Here is a 17,339-nt window from a genome sequence, read left to right as displayed (position 1 = left end):
GAAAGTGAAAGGGTTTTTAATGGTTCGTTTAAAATATTAAATTTTCTTTTCTTTAAAAAAATATAAAAACATTGTAAACAAGATAATATCGAGATGCAACCATCTGCATAAATGTGCTCAATCGTGACGACTTGTTTTAAACCAAAAACTTAATTAATCAAAATAAACTCTGTGACTGCAGAAGGCTGAAAACCGAACTGACCAATAGAAACACGTTATTTTCCTCATCATCAGTCTCTAAGCGGAAATGCAGCCCTCAGGTTCACTGACGAACAAGCTCACTATCACTATCAATCATAAAAATATAGCCTATTATTTACTGCAGTTAGATTAATATGCAGCACAGTAACCTGCTTTGTAATGGATCCTGTTTGGATATTAACATATTCAATATCGTTAGTTTTAATTATGTGTATTTTTATTTTACTCATTTTATTTCTTTATACCTGTCATGGTCCTGGGTCGGTGACCCAGTGTTTTTGGTTATGTACTTTTACTTTTTCCTAGGGTTTAGTGGTGTTCCCTCTGTTTGGTGTCTTCCTTGCTTGTGCATCCCCTTAGTGTAGTAGGTCTCTGTGTTTAGTCCGCGTCTCTCAGTCTGTGTCATTACGTGTATGTGTTTCCTGTTTTATTTTGCAGGTCTCTGTCTTATGTCAGTGTGTTCTGTTTACGTTTCCCCTGCCTCGTCAGCTGTGATGTCTTCCAGGTGTGTTCCCCTCCTGTTTCCCATCCCCTGTTTCCTGGCGTGTTTATTTATAGTGGCTGTCTCCCAATTCAGGGTCTGCAGCCTTAAAGTACGCAGCCTCAACGATCCTCAAGGGCCGCGTACTTAAAGACCGCTAAGGCCGGAAGTGCGAGGCTTGTGAAATGGGACGGTCTAGCCTCCGTTGCGCTGCCCAGGTTGCCTAGCAACCATGATACTAACAGCTGGAAACGTTTCATACAGCTTTGTTTGACAGAAATGAAGGAGAAAATCTTCTGTTCATTTGTTCGTTTGTTTCTACATGAGCTTTGATCATTCTCTGTAAGATTAAGCTCAGCTATTGAACGGCGTATATTTTAAAGTAAAGGCTGTAAAACCAAGTTAGTACAAACGTCACTAATGTCACATAACTTTGCCGACATGTGGCCAACAGTAATGTTTTAATGATCTTCATTATTAAACATTTGCACATAAATAAGTGACATAATATTCAGTACTTACTTAAAGTTTACTCTTCGGGCGCCCCTCATCCGCCGTTTTTTTCGGCAAAATTATCCACACCCACCGCCGCGCTATGCATTCTGGGATATGTTGGGCCACGAAGTCTACACCGCCACGTCCTTAAAATTCAGGGAAATTAAGGACGCATTTGAGGGCCGCATTTCGGGCAGCCTTCGAATTGAGACAGCCTTCGTCGGTTCGCGGTGACGTAATCGGCCTTAAAATGCGGCCTTTAAGGCTGCAGACCCTGAATTGGGAGACAGCCAGTGTGTGTTACCTCGTCCTCGTTGCTGGTTCGTCTGTGTTATTCCCCTCCGTCATTCTGTGTATGTTCCTCCGTCTTCCTGGACTCTCTCCCTGCAAGGTTCTCTCATTCGTGTTCTGGTTTTCTTGTTTAAGTTCTAGTTTTCCCAGTTTAGAGTATTTTCAGTTCCAGGCACCCCATGACAATACCAGTGTTCCAGTATTGACTTATTTATTTATTTATCTGTTTTTATTTTTGTTGTAACTCTTTCTTTGTGTTTCATTATTTCCTGTTTATTACCTCCGCTAAGGAAGATATGTCTTGGTAGTTTGTGTGTCTGCAGGTAATTCTGAGTGTAAAAACAATAGCATGAAAAGTTTTAAATTAAGGATGGTAAATTTTCACGTTACTAACGTTATTAACGTTATCACGTTAAAAATCCATTAAAATTTGGCGTACATCCACCAAACCCATATAGAAAGCGCTGTGTAAAGATTTAAACTATCATGCCACATTTGACCTTTGATCTCAGTAGATTGATCTGAAGGTCAAAGTGATAATCACCCTATATCGAGCTTTTTAAAACTGTTTCTTTCTTCCATTGTTTGTACTGACAACATACCGACATATGGGGATTGTAAATGTCACATTATAGTTTGTATCCACATATGATGTCACATTTCACCTCTGATATCACTTTTATATTTCACATCTGCCTTTATTTTAAGTTGACCCCAACATGTGTTATATCTTTAAAGAAAATATTGTCAATAAAAAAGAAATAAGCTGCCTGGTTAGTTAGAAATATAATGTAGTATAATATCATATATTAAGCTCAAGTCCAGTTATTTACAAATTCTAACAATCACCCACTCCTATACAATGTTTGTGCAATCAAAGTAAACATCTGTTATGTTACACTTATGCGATTTATTTTTACTGCACAACAAACATCTTAAAGTAACTTTAATAAAGTGTAAAGAAAAGAAATTGAATATATACAGAATACAATACTATTCCCTTAAAAGTAAATACCACCCAGAGAGTGAGATGCCTTGGCGGAGGTTTGTTTCTTGTTTACGTGAGTTTTGTAACCAAGTTTTGTGAAACCTGGAAAGTAAATGAAAGTGCTTTAATTCAATTCTTGTTGTTTTAAATATGCAATTATGCTATAATCATCATAGCGTTTGTATGTATACATGTTCCCTATCTCTTCCTCGACAAGTGCACCAATCTTGATGACACTTTGCATAAACATTGCCTAGGACACTGTAAGTGCCACTATCTATATGGATTACATAAATATTCTATACAAGTCCTCCAGTCAGATATCAATCAATCAATCAATCAAAATGTATTTATATAGCACATTTAAAAACAACAGTTTTGATCAAAGTGCTTCACAAATTAAAAAAATTTAAATTAAATTAAATTAAATTAAATTAAATTAAATTAAATTAAATTAAATTAAATTAAATTAAATTAAGACAAATACAACGCAAGACGAGACAAACATAGAAACCAACCAAATGATAATCAAACTATCTTACATCAAAGCCAGAGTAAAAAGATGGGTCTTTAAACGAGATTTAAAAGACTGAACAGTCTCAGAAGAGCGAATGGAAATAGGGAGGTTGTTCCACAGTCTAGGAGCTACAATAGCAAAGGCACGGTCGCCATTGGTTTTCAACCTAGACTTAGGTTGCATTAAGAGCATCTGGTTAGAAGATCTTAGTGCTTTTACAGGGTTATACAAATGAGGAAGATCTGTTAAATAGCTAGGGGCAGTGTTATTTAAGATTTTATAAGTGAATAAAAGAATTTTAAAATCAATGCGAAATTTCACAGGGAGCCAGTGCAACTTGGTTAAAACTGGAGTCATATGGTCATGCATTCTGGCACCCGATATGTTTTTACATAGTTCAATTGAGCACCAAATGAATTGTCTGATTAGAATCATGTATCAGAATATAATATATCATAGCACTATATCATATGTTTTCTGTCTCCTAAACGTAGGGCAGGGGTTTGCTATCATAAATAAAAGCGAGTCAACTGACTTGACTAAAGAGGGTAAATAAGTAATTATAAAACGTGTAATGAAAAAAGGCAACAAAGGTCATGTAAATCGGGTTTTATTCAGTGTTTCAAAGATTATTCAATATTGTAAAAATATCTTCTCTATATGGCCAGCAGCATCCTCTATGTTTATAAAACCCACAGTATTACAGCTTGTTTATTAGACCACATCATGCTGAAGCAGCAAAAATCATGATGAAAAAAAAATTCAGAGATGTTTTTCTATTTATTTATTTTTTTTTAGAAACACGATTCGAACATGATTTACTGAAAACAAAGATGGTGTGTATGTGTTGGTCATGTGTTGTAGTTCAGGTCGTCTCCATCTTCTGCACAGTCTCCTGCACAACTTCCAGCTTTAAAGGGACTACTTCCTTTGTCAGGACCGTTGTTGTGCCTGGACGATATTTATACTTCATTTTCCTGGGACAAAGGTACATGGATAAAACATTAAAATCTGAGAATTTACAATGTGCATTCAAAGCAGATTTTAAAACTTCTAGCATATCAAAATCAGAGTTAGTGGATCTTAGTCCAAAACAGCATACAAAGTGTTTTACTAAGGTTAGATAAGAGTGAATGAGGACGAAACATGAGTGAAGAACTTCTCAAAAATTACATGTAAACATCCGTCTTCGAAACCATTCCAGAGAAACAACGTGAGCAAAAATATGTTTTATTTTTTAAGTGATAAGTTGAACAATTGAAAAGCTTTCTTGTTTTTCACTTTTTTGAATTACCTTTGCTTTCCATTACTTCATTTTCAGTTTTGTTTGTGTTTTCTTAAGTGATTTGTAATTATAGTTATTGTTTATAATTAATCTGCTGAGTTTCAGTTTTCCTGCTCTCCTGTGGTTCCCATGTCTGTTTAGTCTCCATTTTCGTGTTAAATATTCCCATGCAGTTACTTCCTGTTTTTCTTTGATAGTTTCTTGTTTCATGTGTGTTGTATTTAGTTTAGTCTTGTTATCCCTGATTAGTTTCAGCCATGCATGCTAGTGTTTCCAATTTACCTAATTACCATCGTGATAAACTTTTACTTTGCACTACTCTTTGTGTTGTACTGTTTGTCCACCATTGTGTTGTCCCTATTTGGATTTTTAGAATTTGTTTTCTGTTTTTTAAGTCTATCTTTGAGTCTGCATCCACACAAACTATGACTGGTTATATGCATGCCTGTTGTCTTTGTACTGTGACTCCCGGTACGGTCTGATGTAGTCCACTCCTTGTTTGGTGATGACACAAATGTCGATGTTGTTGCCTGAGCCGAGGTCGTTCATGATGCCTGCTTGAATAGCAGCTCGTACCAGCTCCTTTGCCGGCTCCAGCTGAGAGAGGACAGAAGTCAGAATGAAACAGGAGCAAAAAGAGATGACATCAAGCAGAAGAACACAGAAGCATTCATCTTACGCACTCTTTCCTCTTTTCCGTTTGGTAACAGAAACAACCATTTAATCCGCTGTTTGATTAATTTAGAGAAGGTTTAGTTCTGATAGCCCTGCCACCCTCCAATTTTTCAATTTAAGATGAACACTAATTAAAATAAGTTTCTATAAAGGTTTAAATAACTACATATCATTTTACTGCACAAAAAACAGTTTCTGTCAACTGACGTACCTCTAAGTCAGGTTTGAATCCATCCTCTAAAATCCCAAGAGCAGCCAGATCTCCAGATCCTGCATGAACACATCATAAAGTCAGCTGAACACAGAGTGTATGCAGTCTGAGAATGAATCAAATACAGATCCTACAGCACATTAAAATGTCATTTATATTTGTTAACAGAGTCATTATCTCTGATATTTTCTCATAAACTAAAACATGTTCTGACAGCTGAGAAAAAAGAATCACAGAAATGCCAACCAAAACTCCAATAAAAGATAATATCCTATTGTTATTAAAAGCAGTTATATCACATACCCATTGAAAGGTAAGGAACCTTATTTACACTCCCGTACGGCCCCACAGTGTACAGGTGGTTTCCAGTACAATCCACTCCTCCCAGAATAAGATTAGCACCAATCTGACCGTGATACCTGAGAAATGAAACATGTTTGACTAACACCACAGACCACATCTAATGATCCAAACATCTCAAGATACATGCACCTGAGTGTGTGCAACACTCACCTGTAAAGCATGTCCTGCAGTATGTTGACGGCCATGACAACGCGAGGGTTCCTCCCACTGTTCAGAGAATAGATGGTGAGGTTGGACGAGAGGAGGTCGGTGGTCTTCTCTGTATCTGCTGCTGTACCGGCTCCACAACAACTACAGACACAAACAAAGAGAATGTAGAGATCATGAGAAACAAAAAACGAAAACAAAAAAATTTGATAAGCCAGAGGGAAAAGATAAAGGAAGAGGAAAAAGAGGAAAATTGGAAAATTCTGCTTCAAGAAGCACAGAAAACCATTATTATTTAAAAACAAAACAAAACCCTTATTGTTCACCATCACTATCCCATTACATTATGTCATCATGTGTATTGGTCTCAAGTATGTCATCTCTTAAGTTAAGATGAAAAGTATGCAGCTATAAATTAAATATGCTACATTTTACTAAAATGACAAAATATGCAGAATCACACTGAACAGTACAGACTGAAAGTTGTAAGAGTATTGAAGTATTTCTCCTCTAACAACACTTACTATATATTTGGAGAGATGTAATGGATCTTGGCACACATTTTATCAGCCACCACTTCATCGGATGTGGCTCTGGTATCTGCACCCAGCACCACTCCATCCTGCAGAAACAAATCAGGTTTTATGACACAGTTTTATTTAATTACAGCTGTGAACTTTATACATTGCTGCTCAATTTTCTTAAAAGTTTAAAGAGACTTAAAAATCCACAAAGTTTACGATTCTATTTCAGTCTGTGGGATTTTTAACATTTTAAACTAGTTTTATGCAAACACTTATGTGCATCAAGTGAGAGTCAAGGCAGAGGTTTATTATTAGTGCTCATTCTGTTATTAGTGTAAGTGCCTTTTGTTTGTTTTTCTGATGCTAAGATTATTGCATTAATTCAAGAGAAACTTTGATTTCAATAAATAAAAGAAACTCGTGGAGTTTTGTGTGGCAGTGATGACTCAAGGACTAAAAAGACTATTTTATCCATTCATACTTCTATCAGAGCAGTGTAATACTCACCTTGAACACCACTCCTGCGATGGTGGTGCCTGTTTTCATAGGTTTGGGAGTGTTTCCTCCATCAAAGAGACCCTTTAATGCAGCGTTTCTTTAAGGAGGAGAGAGAGGTGAGGGGGTGCAGGCAGGTGGTGTGTTTGTGTGTAAGACAACTAATCAGTGCCAACGTAGTGTAATAACAGTTATAATTACACGGATATTTTCATTGTCTCACTGATTAATCTGATATAAAAGCAGGAAAAGTTAGTTTCGTTTTTGATCTGGATAAAAGTTCGGTCTAACCGACGGTTTCATTTGATTTCTGTCGTCACTGATTCAATCTGCAGCTCTGAGAACATTAAAAGAAGCTCTTACCTTCCCGCGTTGTCGAAGTTAAAGCCAGGTGCGGGAGTTTCGAAGATATTTGCTAGCGCCATTGTGGAGGTGAGTGCGGCTCCTCTGCGCGTCTCGGTGCGCCTGAGGTCGCTGTTCAGAGCGTCAGCTCCTTCCTCTCTTTCGATCCTGGAGTGAAAATGGAGAAACACTGCACGGACTCACGAGTCAAAGGAGTCAGCACTGGGGTAAGTAAACCTGCACCAGAGTGTTTTTTATCTAAAGATGAAACACAGAAGTCATTATATGTAAAATTTAGAGGTTTAAACTCTAGCCGATATCGTGTTTGAACAGGTGATGCGTTCGCCTAAACACGAACCTAAAACAAAATGAAATCTAATCCAGCTGATGTTTCATAATCAGTAAAAGTTATTTTACAAGCTCTAAACGAGTTTTATTTTTTCAAGTTTCTAAAAAACCAAACGATCGGCTTTACTTTCGTTTTCAATGAACAACCTAAACCCCTTCTCAGAACTCAAAATCCCACAATTCATAGCGTGGACGAATGAACAGAAAACTCTGAGAAAAGCTTGCCTGTGATTCTGTGTTATGTTTATCTTGTTTTGGGTTTTATATTTATTCTGTCCTGAAAACCATCAGTCCCTCTCTCCTCCCTCAGACCACCATCCTGGCTGCTATTTTTGATGGAGGGGTCGTTATCGGGTCAGACTCCAGGGCTTCAATGGGAGGGTGAGGAAGCTGCCTTTATTGTTATCCTTTAATACAACAGAGCGACTGTTTAGTTACCTTTATGATGAGGCAAACAGACAAAAAGATGACCATGATCTGACTGCAAATGAGTTTTAAGATTTCACTTATAACCACAGATTTAACATTCCTTACCGAAATCTTTCTGTGCCTTTGTCCATTGTACTGATTTCAGGAACAAACTAAGAGTCACTGAGATCCTCTGTTTGGGCATGCTGACTCCTCTGAGATGTTATTGAAATAAATAATTTTTTAATTGTGTTTAAAACACAACATAACAAAAACATATCCAAAAAAAACCCTTTTTTTTGTCATCAACAATTTTTATTTATTTCATTTTAAACTTCAATAACAGAACTTAAAAATAACTACATATAACTACTTTAAAAAAAGTGTCACTCTGCTATCCATCGCCTAATTTTAACATTCAAAATCACTCTCCATTTGACCAATTATTAAGATGTTACCAAATTAACCAAAATCTAATCATACAAGAAACCATCACAAATCACAAAGAATATCAGCAAAAAATGATCATTTATGTGGCTCAAACATTCATTCTCGCTTCTTCTCCAGAGAATATGTTTCATCTAAGACCATCAACAAGGTGATTCAGGTCCACGACCGGATCTTCTGCTGCATGGCCGGTTCACTCGCAGACGCTCAGGCCGTCATCAAGTCTGCAAAGTTCCACCTGTCCTTCCACAGGTATGTCTTTCACATGTCTGCACAGAAAAATCATGTACACCACACACAGAAGTATGTTTTATTAATCCTACTGCATCATTTTTAAACTTTTTTTTTACTCCTCCATCACCCTTCTTCTCTCATACATAACGTAGTTGATTCTTCACCTACATAAATTTAAAATAAGTAAAGTCTGGCGTGCTCCTCTTGTCACCTCCTGCAGTGTCCAGATGGAGAGTCCTCCTCAGGTGATCGCAGCAGCATCTGTGCTGAAGGATTTGTGCTACAAAAACAAAGACGAGCTGCAGGCCGGCTTCCTCACAGCAGGCTGGGACAAGAAGAACGGACCACAGGTAAGAGATCACTTTGAAGATATAAACAGTGATGATGACAGTGAGTCCACTCTGCTGTGTGTAACTGCACCTTCTCTCTTCAGGTGTACGTGGTGTCTCTGGGCGGGATGTTGATCAGTCAGCAGGTTACTATTGGTGGCTCAGGCAGCACATATATATACGGTTATGTTGACGCTAAATACAAACCCAACATGACCAAAGAGGAATGCCTGCAGTTTGCCACTAACGGTATGAATTATTTTTTATTAATGCATGTTTACACACTTTAACAACCTGATTTTTCACAGTGTTTATATGAAAATTTACAAAATGGATTTACAGAAAATTATGATTTTTCTATTAAAATTAAGAAATATGTAACATGATGATTTTCCAAGTGATGTCCTGAGACCAACAACATCCTGACCCTGGGACAAAAAGTGCCACAGCCAATCAGAGTCATTAGCAAAAGAAAAAACATACAGAGAGCTGTGCTGATGATGCAAACACTAAGTAGCATACACCAGTGTGCAGCTACAGCTTTATCACTGTGATGTACTTCCTTCCCTCTTTTATTAATGGTGGTGGAGCTTAGAGTAGTGACACGCTACATGATTTCACTACATTAAAAAGTCACTGTCTCAGTGACAACCTCTACAAAACATTATTTCATATTTGTACTAATATTATCTATAAGCTATGCACTTTTTTCAATCACAACCTACAGAATTATACGAACAATTTATTAATTCAAATATGTTGAAAGTTTGATCACTTTGGACACTGAATCTGGTCTTGTTTAATTGAATTATATGGGTTTTTTTTCGCAAATATATTTAGTTTCACAGAATACTGTAGGTAATTTCACATTCTCCCATCTCTTAGCATAATATAACCATAAATCTACGGATAGAGATTAAAGATAATAGTCAGGGGTCACGGTTACAGCCCAGGAAACAAAATATTCTCAAATCAGTTTAGGTCATCATCACAGCAGAGGAGAAATCGTCATAACAGGAGTTTAGGATAATACTTTATAATGGTGTTAGGCAATCATTGTAACACTGTAGATGTGGGAATAAGGTCTTATATATAGAAATTATTGTTCGTGGCTGATTTATAAACTGTCTCTGCTTGTTCAGCTTAACTGTTTTTTCCTTCTTTCTTTTCTCCTCCTCTGCCTCTCTCTGCTTCATCCCTCCCTGCTCACAGCTCTTGCTCTGGCCATGGGCAGAGACAACGTCAGCGGGGGTGTCGCTCACCTGGTGGTGATAACCGAAAAGGGGGTGGAGCATGTGGTTGTACCTGGTGACAAACTGCCCAAGTTCCATGATGAGTGACTTGCTTCCTTCCTCCTGCCATCAAACCACCAATGAAATCGCAGAGTAGTTGTTTCAAAGCTGGACTTGTTTAACCTGTCTGGTCTGTTTAGGATCAGGATGTAACAAAGTCAGACACACGAAACACAAGTTAACATTCAACCTGTGAACCACAAAAACACTGCCGTAAAAACTGAGTCTTCTTATGAAATCATAAGCAGGCTCATTTATACAGAATTCATCTGTCTGTTCTGTTTTGTGACCAAATTACATGTTTTTGTGTTTTTATGTGCAAAATTGAAAATTAAAATGAATAAAAAATATAACATTTTCAAAAGCTTTTGTTTTATTTTTTAGACAAATTAAAGAGATTTACAGTTTTTAAACTCTGCTGAAGAAATGGAGCGCCTTTCCTCTTAAGGATTTTTTTTATTGTTAGATGTTTGATAATCATATGATGAAATAATTAACATGAACACAGTCCAGTTCTTGGGATATGATTCACATCATTTTTATTTTCAGTAAATTGTTTGGTGACCACTCAGGTCCTATCGATGGGAGTATCGTCGCCCTGGAAGAGACCCCTCCCATCACTACTGACCACCCTAATGTAATGAAAATATCACAACATAACGATGGAAGCAGAGCCAATGAATCCCCTCTTTGTGGGAGAATTAGGTTCTTGCCTGTGTGATTCTCATCGTGAAAACATGGTGACTCTTCACTTTTTCCAACATCTCTGCAGACCAAGACTTGTACTTTTAAAATCCTTCCCATATGGAACATCAGCAGACTGGCATAGTGGTTACCACTGCTGCACAGCAAGAAGGTTATGGTTTGAATCCACCATCTAGCCTTTCTGCATGTTCTCCCTGTATTTGTGTGGGTACTCTGGCTTCCTCCCACAATCCAAACACATGCAGTTAGTGGGGATAGGTCAATTGGTGAATCTAAATTGCCCATAGGTGTGAGCGTGAATGGCTGTCTGTGACATCTGTGACAGACTCTCTCTGGGAAGACTATCCCACAGAGGATGGACGTCAGTAGATTGCGGTCTGATCAAGTTCATTACATTATTGGTTGTCTAAATTTCATATAAGTTTTGGTTTGTAAACTTTTTAATGACGTCCTTCTAATAGATTTAAAAGTAGATGTCACCTCACTGTTAAGCGATTGAACACCATCCAGCTGTTATTAAGAGTGAAGCCATCTGTGTCCTAATGAAATAAAAGTCACAAAAATCCACAGGACTCAGACAGAAACAGCTGGGCATGCTTGCTTTCATAAGTGCCTCAGCACGTGATTTATTGCTAATTGTATGAAAGCATGTGTACTTGTTCTATATTTTCCTTTAAGTTGTCACCTGTTTACATTTTGTGTTCTGTCAATAATGTTATTGTTACCAGGCTTTATTTTCTGTCCTCTTTAACTGAACACTTATAGATGTATTCATTATGTACAGTGAAGCTCAGCTGATTGAATTACAGCCTGTGACGCTGCAGAGTTTGAACGATTTAACTTTCAGTTTCAAATTTATTCAGGAAAACATGGCGTCCGTCTAAAACCTGACTGTAGAACCGATTTGATTAATCAGACTGAAAACAAAGAGCTTCGCAGAAGGTTTTAAAACCTTAAAAAGTAAAATTAAACCGGAGCTGCTCGACTGAAGGCTTCGGTTTACGTTAGGAGTCACCTCCACTGTCCGTGTGTTGTTACCGGAGTCTCTGCAGTTCATTATCATGTTTGAAGAAACGGGACCAGAGTGGCTGTCCGAGGAGGTGAAAACAGGAGTAAGTACCGAATTTTCTTTCATGTCTATAAGAAACTTGGTGAACTGTTACAGCGCTGCACGGTTTCTGACCTCGTGGCACAAACGCGGAAATTACCGCTGCAGGTTTATCGGAATGAATCCTGAACACAGCTGCTGTCACTGTGTGTCATTGTTTGCAGACAACCATTATCGCCATAGAGTATGATGGTGGGGTCGTGCTGGGGTCTGACTCCCGAGTGTCTGCTGGGTAAGTTTCCATTCCATCATAATTGCAGACATAACACTAGCGTGTGTGCTTAAATGTGCAACATAACTCAACTTGACTTTCTATCATGACATGAATGATTTTTGTTTTAAAACATCTAAAATGTTCGCCATATGTGCTTCTAGTCCCTTAAACACGGTTACATTCTCTCCCTTCATCCTCCACGCAGAGACTCGGTGGTGAACAGGGTGATGAACAAACTGTCTCCCCTCCATGATAAGATCTACTGTGCTCTGTCAGGATCTGCAGCAGACGCTCAGACCATCGCTGAGATAGTCAACTATCAGCTGGATGTGCACAGGTAAACTCGTGAAAGAAGGACTAGGACACTGTGATCCTGTCATAAATTAGGATATAATTTATTATGTATAATAATGTACTACATTGTGCATTCCTCATCTCACATGGAAGTTAGAATACTCCTCAAGCTTGGATGTTAAGGTGACACACTTCCCACTAGATATGTTTTATTACAATACAAAATAATTTATTTTTTCCAAAAGTTTCTAAATTACTGCATAAAAGAAGCTTAAACAAGTTGAACACTCCAATTAATCAAAATCTCACATGAAAAGAAGGAGCATAGATCTAAAATGAATGGGGTGGGGTACTTTGGCTGAGGGGTTGAGCGGGCACCCCAGTAGCGGTTTTAGATACGGGCGACAGGGGCGGTTGCCCGGGGCGGCATCGTGGTGGGGGCGGCATCGCGGCTCGTTCTCATGCTGCCCCGACATCATGCCAGCGCATATTGGGAATGGCATTGGTTTTCTACCGCCCATTTGCTGGGAGTAAGGGCGCCCTCCGTTTGCGAGGTGCGCCTGCTGCTTGCGGCACAGGGAGGAGAGGGCGGGGCGGCGGGGGATTCTCTGGCTGGCTGGAGCAGCAAAAATTACCAACTCGCAAAATAAAACAAATTACAAACAAACCAACAAACACGAAAACACCAGACATCATGATACAGACTTATAATTTGCACCGATGTTTTTTCAAAATTCTATACACGAAAAGTGAGCGCGAGAGCCCTCGGTGCGCTTGCTCGCTGCTGAAGTCAAAGTAAACTTTATTGTCATCTCCGCTACATACAGTCCAGTATGTAGAAAGACGAGACGACGAGGCTCCAGTTACAACAGTGCAAGTAAACAAACAATATATATAAGAAGAGTAAGAAAATAAATATACACTTTAGGACCAGGGGTAAAGGGATCAATAACAATTTAAAATGTATATTTTATATTTTGTTGATCTAAAGTCTCACACACAACCCGTTTTTAAACTTCTTTTCTCATTTTTTAAATGAGAAAAGAAGAAGAGGAGTGTAGCGACTTCCACAGTCGCTAGAGGCCGGGGACTGAGCCTGTCTATTTGCCTCTCAACTTTACGCAGTAATGCGAGAGGTGGAATTGCTTGCTTGTTTATTAAAGTGCTTGAAAAGTTTACAGAGCAATGTGATCGGCTCGCGATTCAAACTCTTAAAACATCACAGGCTCTAATGCAACAAGGGGAAACTCGTTGTGCTGCGGTCAACAAAAACTACGGCTACCCAGCCCTCCTCTCTGTCAAAATCAAACCAGTGAATGACAGACTGACAACGCCCTCTTAATGTCGCCGCTAGCACCCACGTGACTCCCGTTACACATCACCATAGCAACCAAACAAATGAAAATCGAGTGATCATTAAAATTCAATACATTTAATTATGGCTCCTACAAGGAGGAACGAGCAAAAGACACAGGTAAGCAGATGTGTCATTGGATAATGGCAGGTCATGTATCCTAAAACATTAAGAATCAGGATACTTTCCTAATCCCTAAGGAAATTATGTGGGTTACAGTTCCTCCAAGAAGAAATGGTAAAAAATAGTAACAGTAACAGACTAAACTCCAAACAATATATACAATAATATAATATTAATTAGTCAGTGTCAATTGTTGATTTGTCCTGTTCTCATTGTATGACGAATTATGATGTCTGTTTAGTAGCCGTTTGCATACAACCTTTGCATACAATGCATACTTCGTCTCTCTCTTCGTGTGTGAGGAGGGGGGGGGGGGGGCGCCAGAGGGGGTGTTCGCCCAGGGCGCCAAACAGGCTAGGACCACTACTGGGGCACCCACATGCCACAGGGCCAAATGTGGCGGTCTGGGCTGAGGTTCTTTGGTCCATGATTTCCATGCTCGCTTTTTACTTGCTTTCCTGTTTCCTGTTCACTAAAATTAATAAAGGAGAGAAAAACAAAAACAAAAATGTTTGTTTTTTTTTAAATGAATGCAGGTATTGTGGTGTGAGGTGGTAAAGATCAGAGCTGAACATGCAGTAGCATGTTCGGCAAGTGGTACGGTGGTGACCACAGGGTGTTCTGGAACCATTGATTAGCCACAGATGACATGCATCAGCTGATGAAGGAAAACAAACATTGTGCTGACTCAAATTTGATTCAAACAGAGTAAAAGAGTAATATGCAGCTCAATATTCAACACACAGTTTACTGTGAAGTTTTTCTACACAGTAAACTGAGATTTCACCATATTTCAGTCATAGCAAGTGCAATCCCTCAACATTTTTTCTGATTGCTCAGTCCCAAAGACAGGTACGATCACACTGTGGTCCAGGGAGTGGGAGTATGTCAGAGTGCCTGTGCAGTGCTCCGTGAAACACATCAAACTATCTCTGTGGCCTAATTAGATTTTATTATTCAAGCACCTCACATTTAGCCTCATTTATTCATTTCCAGATGTGTTTTCCTGCTTTAGATAGCAAGGAGAGTTAACTTGGGTCTGCACTTTCTGCTGCAGTTTCATGATGTATTTAACTTTAGTTTGTCTTCTGTCAGTGTTGAGATAGGTGAGGATCCTCAGGTTCGCTCAGCTGCTACATTGGTGAAGAACATTTCATACAAATACAAAGAGGAGCTCTCAGCACACCTGATTGTGGCCGGCTGGGACAGACGAGATGGAGGGCAGGTTGGTAAACACATTTTTAGCTACAATGTAAAAGGAAGAATTCAATTCATTTTATTTATATAGCACCAAATCACAACAACGGTTACCCCAAGGCAGTTTAAATTGTAAGGTAAACCCTACAATACAGAAAAACCCCAACAATCATATGACCTGCTATGACTTTGGCAACAGTGGGAAGGAAAAACTGCCTTTTAACAGGAAGAAAACTCCGGCAGAACCAGGCTCAGGGAGGGGCGGGGCCATCTGCTGCGTCTGGTTGGGGTGAGAGAAGGAAGACAGGATAAAGACATGCTGTGGAAGAGAGACAGAGATTAATAACAGATATGATTCAATGCAGAGAGGTCTGTTAATACATAGTGAGTGAGAAAGGTGACTGATAAAGAACTACTCAATGCATCATGGGAATCCCCCAGCAGCCCACACCTATTGCAGCACAACTAAGGGAGGATTCAGGGTCACCTGATGCAGCTCTAACTATATGTTTTAACAAAAAGGAAAGTTTGAAGCCTAATCTTAAAAGTAGAGAGTCTGTCTCCTGAATCCAAACTAGAAGCTGGTTCCACAGATGAGGGGCCTGAAAACTGAAGTCAGCGGATTAAAAGATCACAGATAAATTTTATGCTAATAATGTGAAAATAATGTGTCTGAACTCCCTCTGAGGTAATATATCAGCATATAAGCTGCTTTTTAATGCTTTTAATAAGACATACCAAGCCAACACACTTGACATTTGTTGTGTTCCTGTGCCCTTTGACCTCCAGGTGTTTGCAACTCTAAAAGGGCTCCTGACACGTCAGCCGTTTGCAGTCGGCGGCTCTGGCAGCTCGTATGTTTACGGGTTTGTTGATGCTGAGTATCGCAGAGGCATGAGAAAGGAGGAGTGCCAGCAGTTTGTTGTCAACAGTAAGAATATTATTCCACTTTTTTTCTGGCTTTTGTTAAAAAAAAATTGATTTGACTACCGACAATATTTTTCATTATAAATATTTAAGTATTTTTTACATGTTCTCTGCACCTGTCTTACTGATGCTCTTATTCTTTGTCACAGCTCTGTCTTTGGCAATGAACCGTGATGGCTCCAGCGGAGGTGTGGCCTACATCGTCACCATCGATAAACACGGCACAGAGGAGAAAGTCGTTCTAGGAAATCAGTTACCCACCTTCTTTGATCAGTGACATGTTTGTTGTCCTCACAGCAGCTGTGGCTCACTTCTGACAAACCTGTCAACTAAGTCAGCTTGTAATATGTAAACACTGAACAACACTTACCAATAATTAAATAAAAGAAAATAAGTCCCATGTTTCTGTTTATTATCAAAAGTATGATTTTAATGTTGACATTTAACTATTGACTTTGAAATATAACAAAGATTAAGCTTACAATATTTGGTCTTTGATTTAACTACCAAGTAAATTTTTTCCCCTCTTTATTTATAAAGTTTTGCACATGTAATTTGACATATCAGGCCCAATACAGCAAGTACCAACCGATATAAAGACATATATCAAAACAAATTAGGCCATTAAAATTCGGATGATAACAATAAAACAGAAAAAAGAAAGAGAAAAGAAAAAAAAGGAAGAAAAACAAAAAAACAACAACCCATGCACAGAAAACAACAACAAAAACAAACAAACAAAAAAATAATTAAAAAATCAACTCCCTCCCAAAACCATAGCAAAAGGGAACCCCATGGTACAAAAGTTTAGTCTGTTGTAAGTGTTTTCAATGAGTTAAAGTAAATGATAAAAGGCTGCCACATCTGTGAGAACTTATTAACATTTTCTCTGAGTCTAAATTTTATTTTCTCCATTTTTAAAAAGAACATAACATCTTCCAGCCAACGTGATCGGGCTGGAGGGTGAGGAGCTTTCCAGGACAGCAAAATTCGACGCCATGCCAGCAGTAAAGTGAAAGTGATAATATCCAGTTGCTTACGACTAAGGTTCAGGGTGGCGTCCTCAGAAACACCAAAAATGGCAACTAGTGGACATGGTTTGAGAGTAACGCTCAAAACATGAGAGAGCACTTCAGAGTAAAACGTCCAGTATAATTGAAGTGACGGGCAGGCAAAAAACAGTTAAATCACAGGGGGAGGTGTTGCATCTGTTGCACAGGTCAGGTATGCTGGGGTATATTTTAGATAGTCTAGATCTTGAGAAGTATAATCTGTATACCGTCGTAAACGGAATAAGGGAGAATCTTGCACATGAGGCTGAAGAATGAATTCTGTCTAACTACC

At 38.7% G+C, this 17,339-nt stretch overlaps 3 protein-coding genes across 3 annotated transcripts; 2 read left to right on the top strand and 1 right to left on the bottom strand.

The window, feature by feature from the left end:
- Window positions 1-3,567: 3,567 nt before the first annotated feature.
- On the bottom strand, window positions 3,568-7,144 carry LOC146492749 (proteasome subunit beta type-7-like). Its single transcript, XM_085147983.1, has 8 exons — window positions 7,037-7,144; window positions 6,686-6,773; window positions 6,179-6,276; window positions 5,658-5,798; window positions 5,448-5,563; window positions 5,145-5,203; window positions 4,704-4,855; window positions 3,568-3,950 (listed from the first exon to the last, which is right to left on the bottom strand). Exons 1-8 carry the CDS (start codon window positions 7,096-7,098, stop codon window positions 3,839-3,841), a joined length of 828 nt encoding a protein of 275 aa, XP_085004109.1. The 5' UTR covers window positions 7,099-7,144; the 3' UTR covers window positions 3,568-3,838.
- psmb12 (proteasome 20S subunit beta 12) lies at window positions 7,118-10,426 on the top strand. Its single transcript, XM_085147985.1, has 6 exons — window positions 7,118-7,242; window positions 7,674-7,744; window positions 8,339-8,470; window positions 8,673-8,802; window positions 8,886-9,030; window positions 9,994-10,426. The coding sequence occupies exons 1-6, from the start codon at window positions 7,195-7,197 to the stop codon at window positions 10,119-10,121; spliced, it is 654 nt and encodes a 217-aa protein (XP_085004111.1). The 5' UTR covers window positions 7,118-7,194; the 3' UTR covers window positions 10,122-10,426.
- A 1,194-nt stretch (window positions 10,427-11,620) lies between these two features.
- Window positions 11,621-16,658, top strand: psmb9a (proteasome 20S subunit beta 9a). The gene is made up of 6 exons (XM_085147987.1): window positions 11,621-11,890; window positions 12,051-12,118; window positions 12,306-12,437; window positions 14,967-15,096; window positions 15,858-15,999; window positions 16,145-16,658. Exons 1-6 carry the CDS (start codon window positions 11,840-11,842, stop codon window positions 16,270-16,272), a joined length of 651 nt encoding a protein of 216 aa, XP_085004113.1. The 5' UTR covers window positions 11,621-11,839; the 3' UTR covers window positions 16,273-16,658.
- The last annotated feature ends 681 nt before the right edge of the window (window positions 16,659-17,339 follow it).

This window comes from Neolamprologus multifasciatus, chromosome 22 (assembly GCF_963576455.1).
Source record: "Neolamprologus multifasciatus chromosome 22, fNeoMul1.2, whole genome shotgun sequence".
Classification (NCBI taxonomy): Eukaryota; Metazoa; Chordata; class Actinopteri; order Cichliformes; family Cichlidae; genus Neolamprologus; species Neolamprologus multifasciatus.
This window is presented reverse-complemented; position numbering and strand designations above follow the sequence as displayed.

Excerpts from the sequence above, each read along its gene's own strand:
- psmb9a (XM_085147987.1), top strand. The coding sequence starts at position 11,840 with ATGTTTGAAGAAACGGGACCAGAGTGGCTGTCCGAGGAGGTGAAAACA. Across the intron at positions 15,097-15,857 it reads ACAGACGAGATGGAGGGCAG|GTGTTTGCAACTCTAAAAGG; the intron begins GTTGGTAAACAC and ends TTTGACCTCCAG. Across the intron at positions 16,000-16,144 it reads CCAGCAGTTTGTTGTCAACA|CTCTGTCTTTGGCAATGAAC; the intron begins GTAAGAATATTA and ends TCTTTGTCACAG.
- LOC146492749 (XM_085147983.1), bottom strand. The coding sequence starts at position 7,098 with ATGGCGCTAGCAAATATCTTCGAAACTCCCGCACCTGGCTTTAACTTC. Across the intron at positions 5,204-5,447 it reads GGTTCCTTACCTTTCAATGG|GATCTGGAGATCTGGCTGCT; the intron begins GTATGTGATATA and ends GTGTTCATGCAG. Across the intron at positions 3,951-4,703 it reads TCACAGTACAAAGACAACAG|GAAAATGAAGTATAAATATC; the intron begins GCATGCATATAA and ends CCTTTGTCCCAG.
- psmb12 (XM_085147985.1), top strand. The coding sequence starts at position 7,195 with ATGGAGAAACACTGCACGGACTCACGAGTCAAAGGAGTCAGCACTGGG. Across the intron at positions 8,471-8,672 it reads TTCCACCTGTCCTTCCACAG|TGTCCAGATGGAGAGTCCTC; the intron begins GTATGTCTTTCA and ends CACCTCCTGCAG. Across the intron at positions 9,031-9,993 it reads CCTGCAGTTTGCCACTAACG|CTCTTGCTCTGGCCATGGGC; the intron begins GTATGAATTATT and ends CCCTGCTCACAG.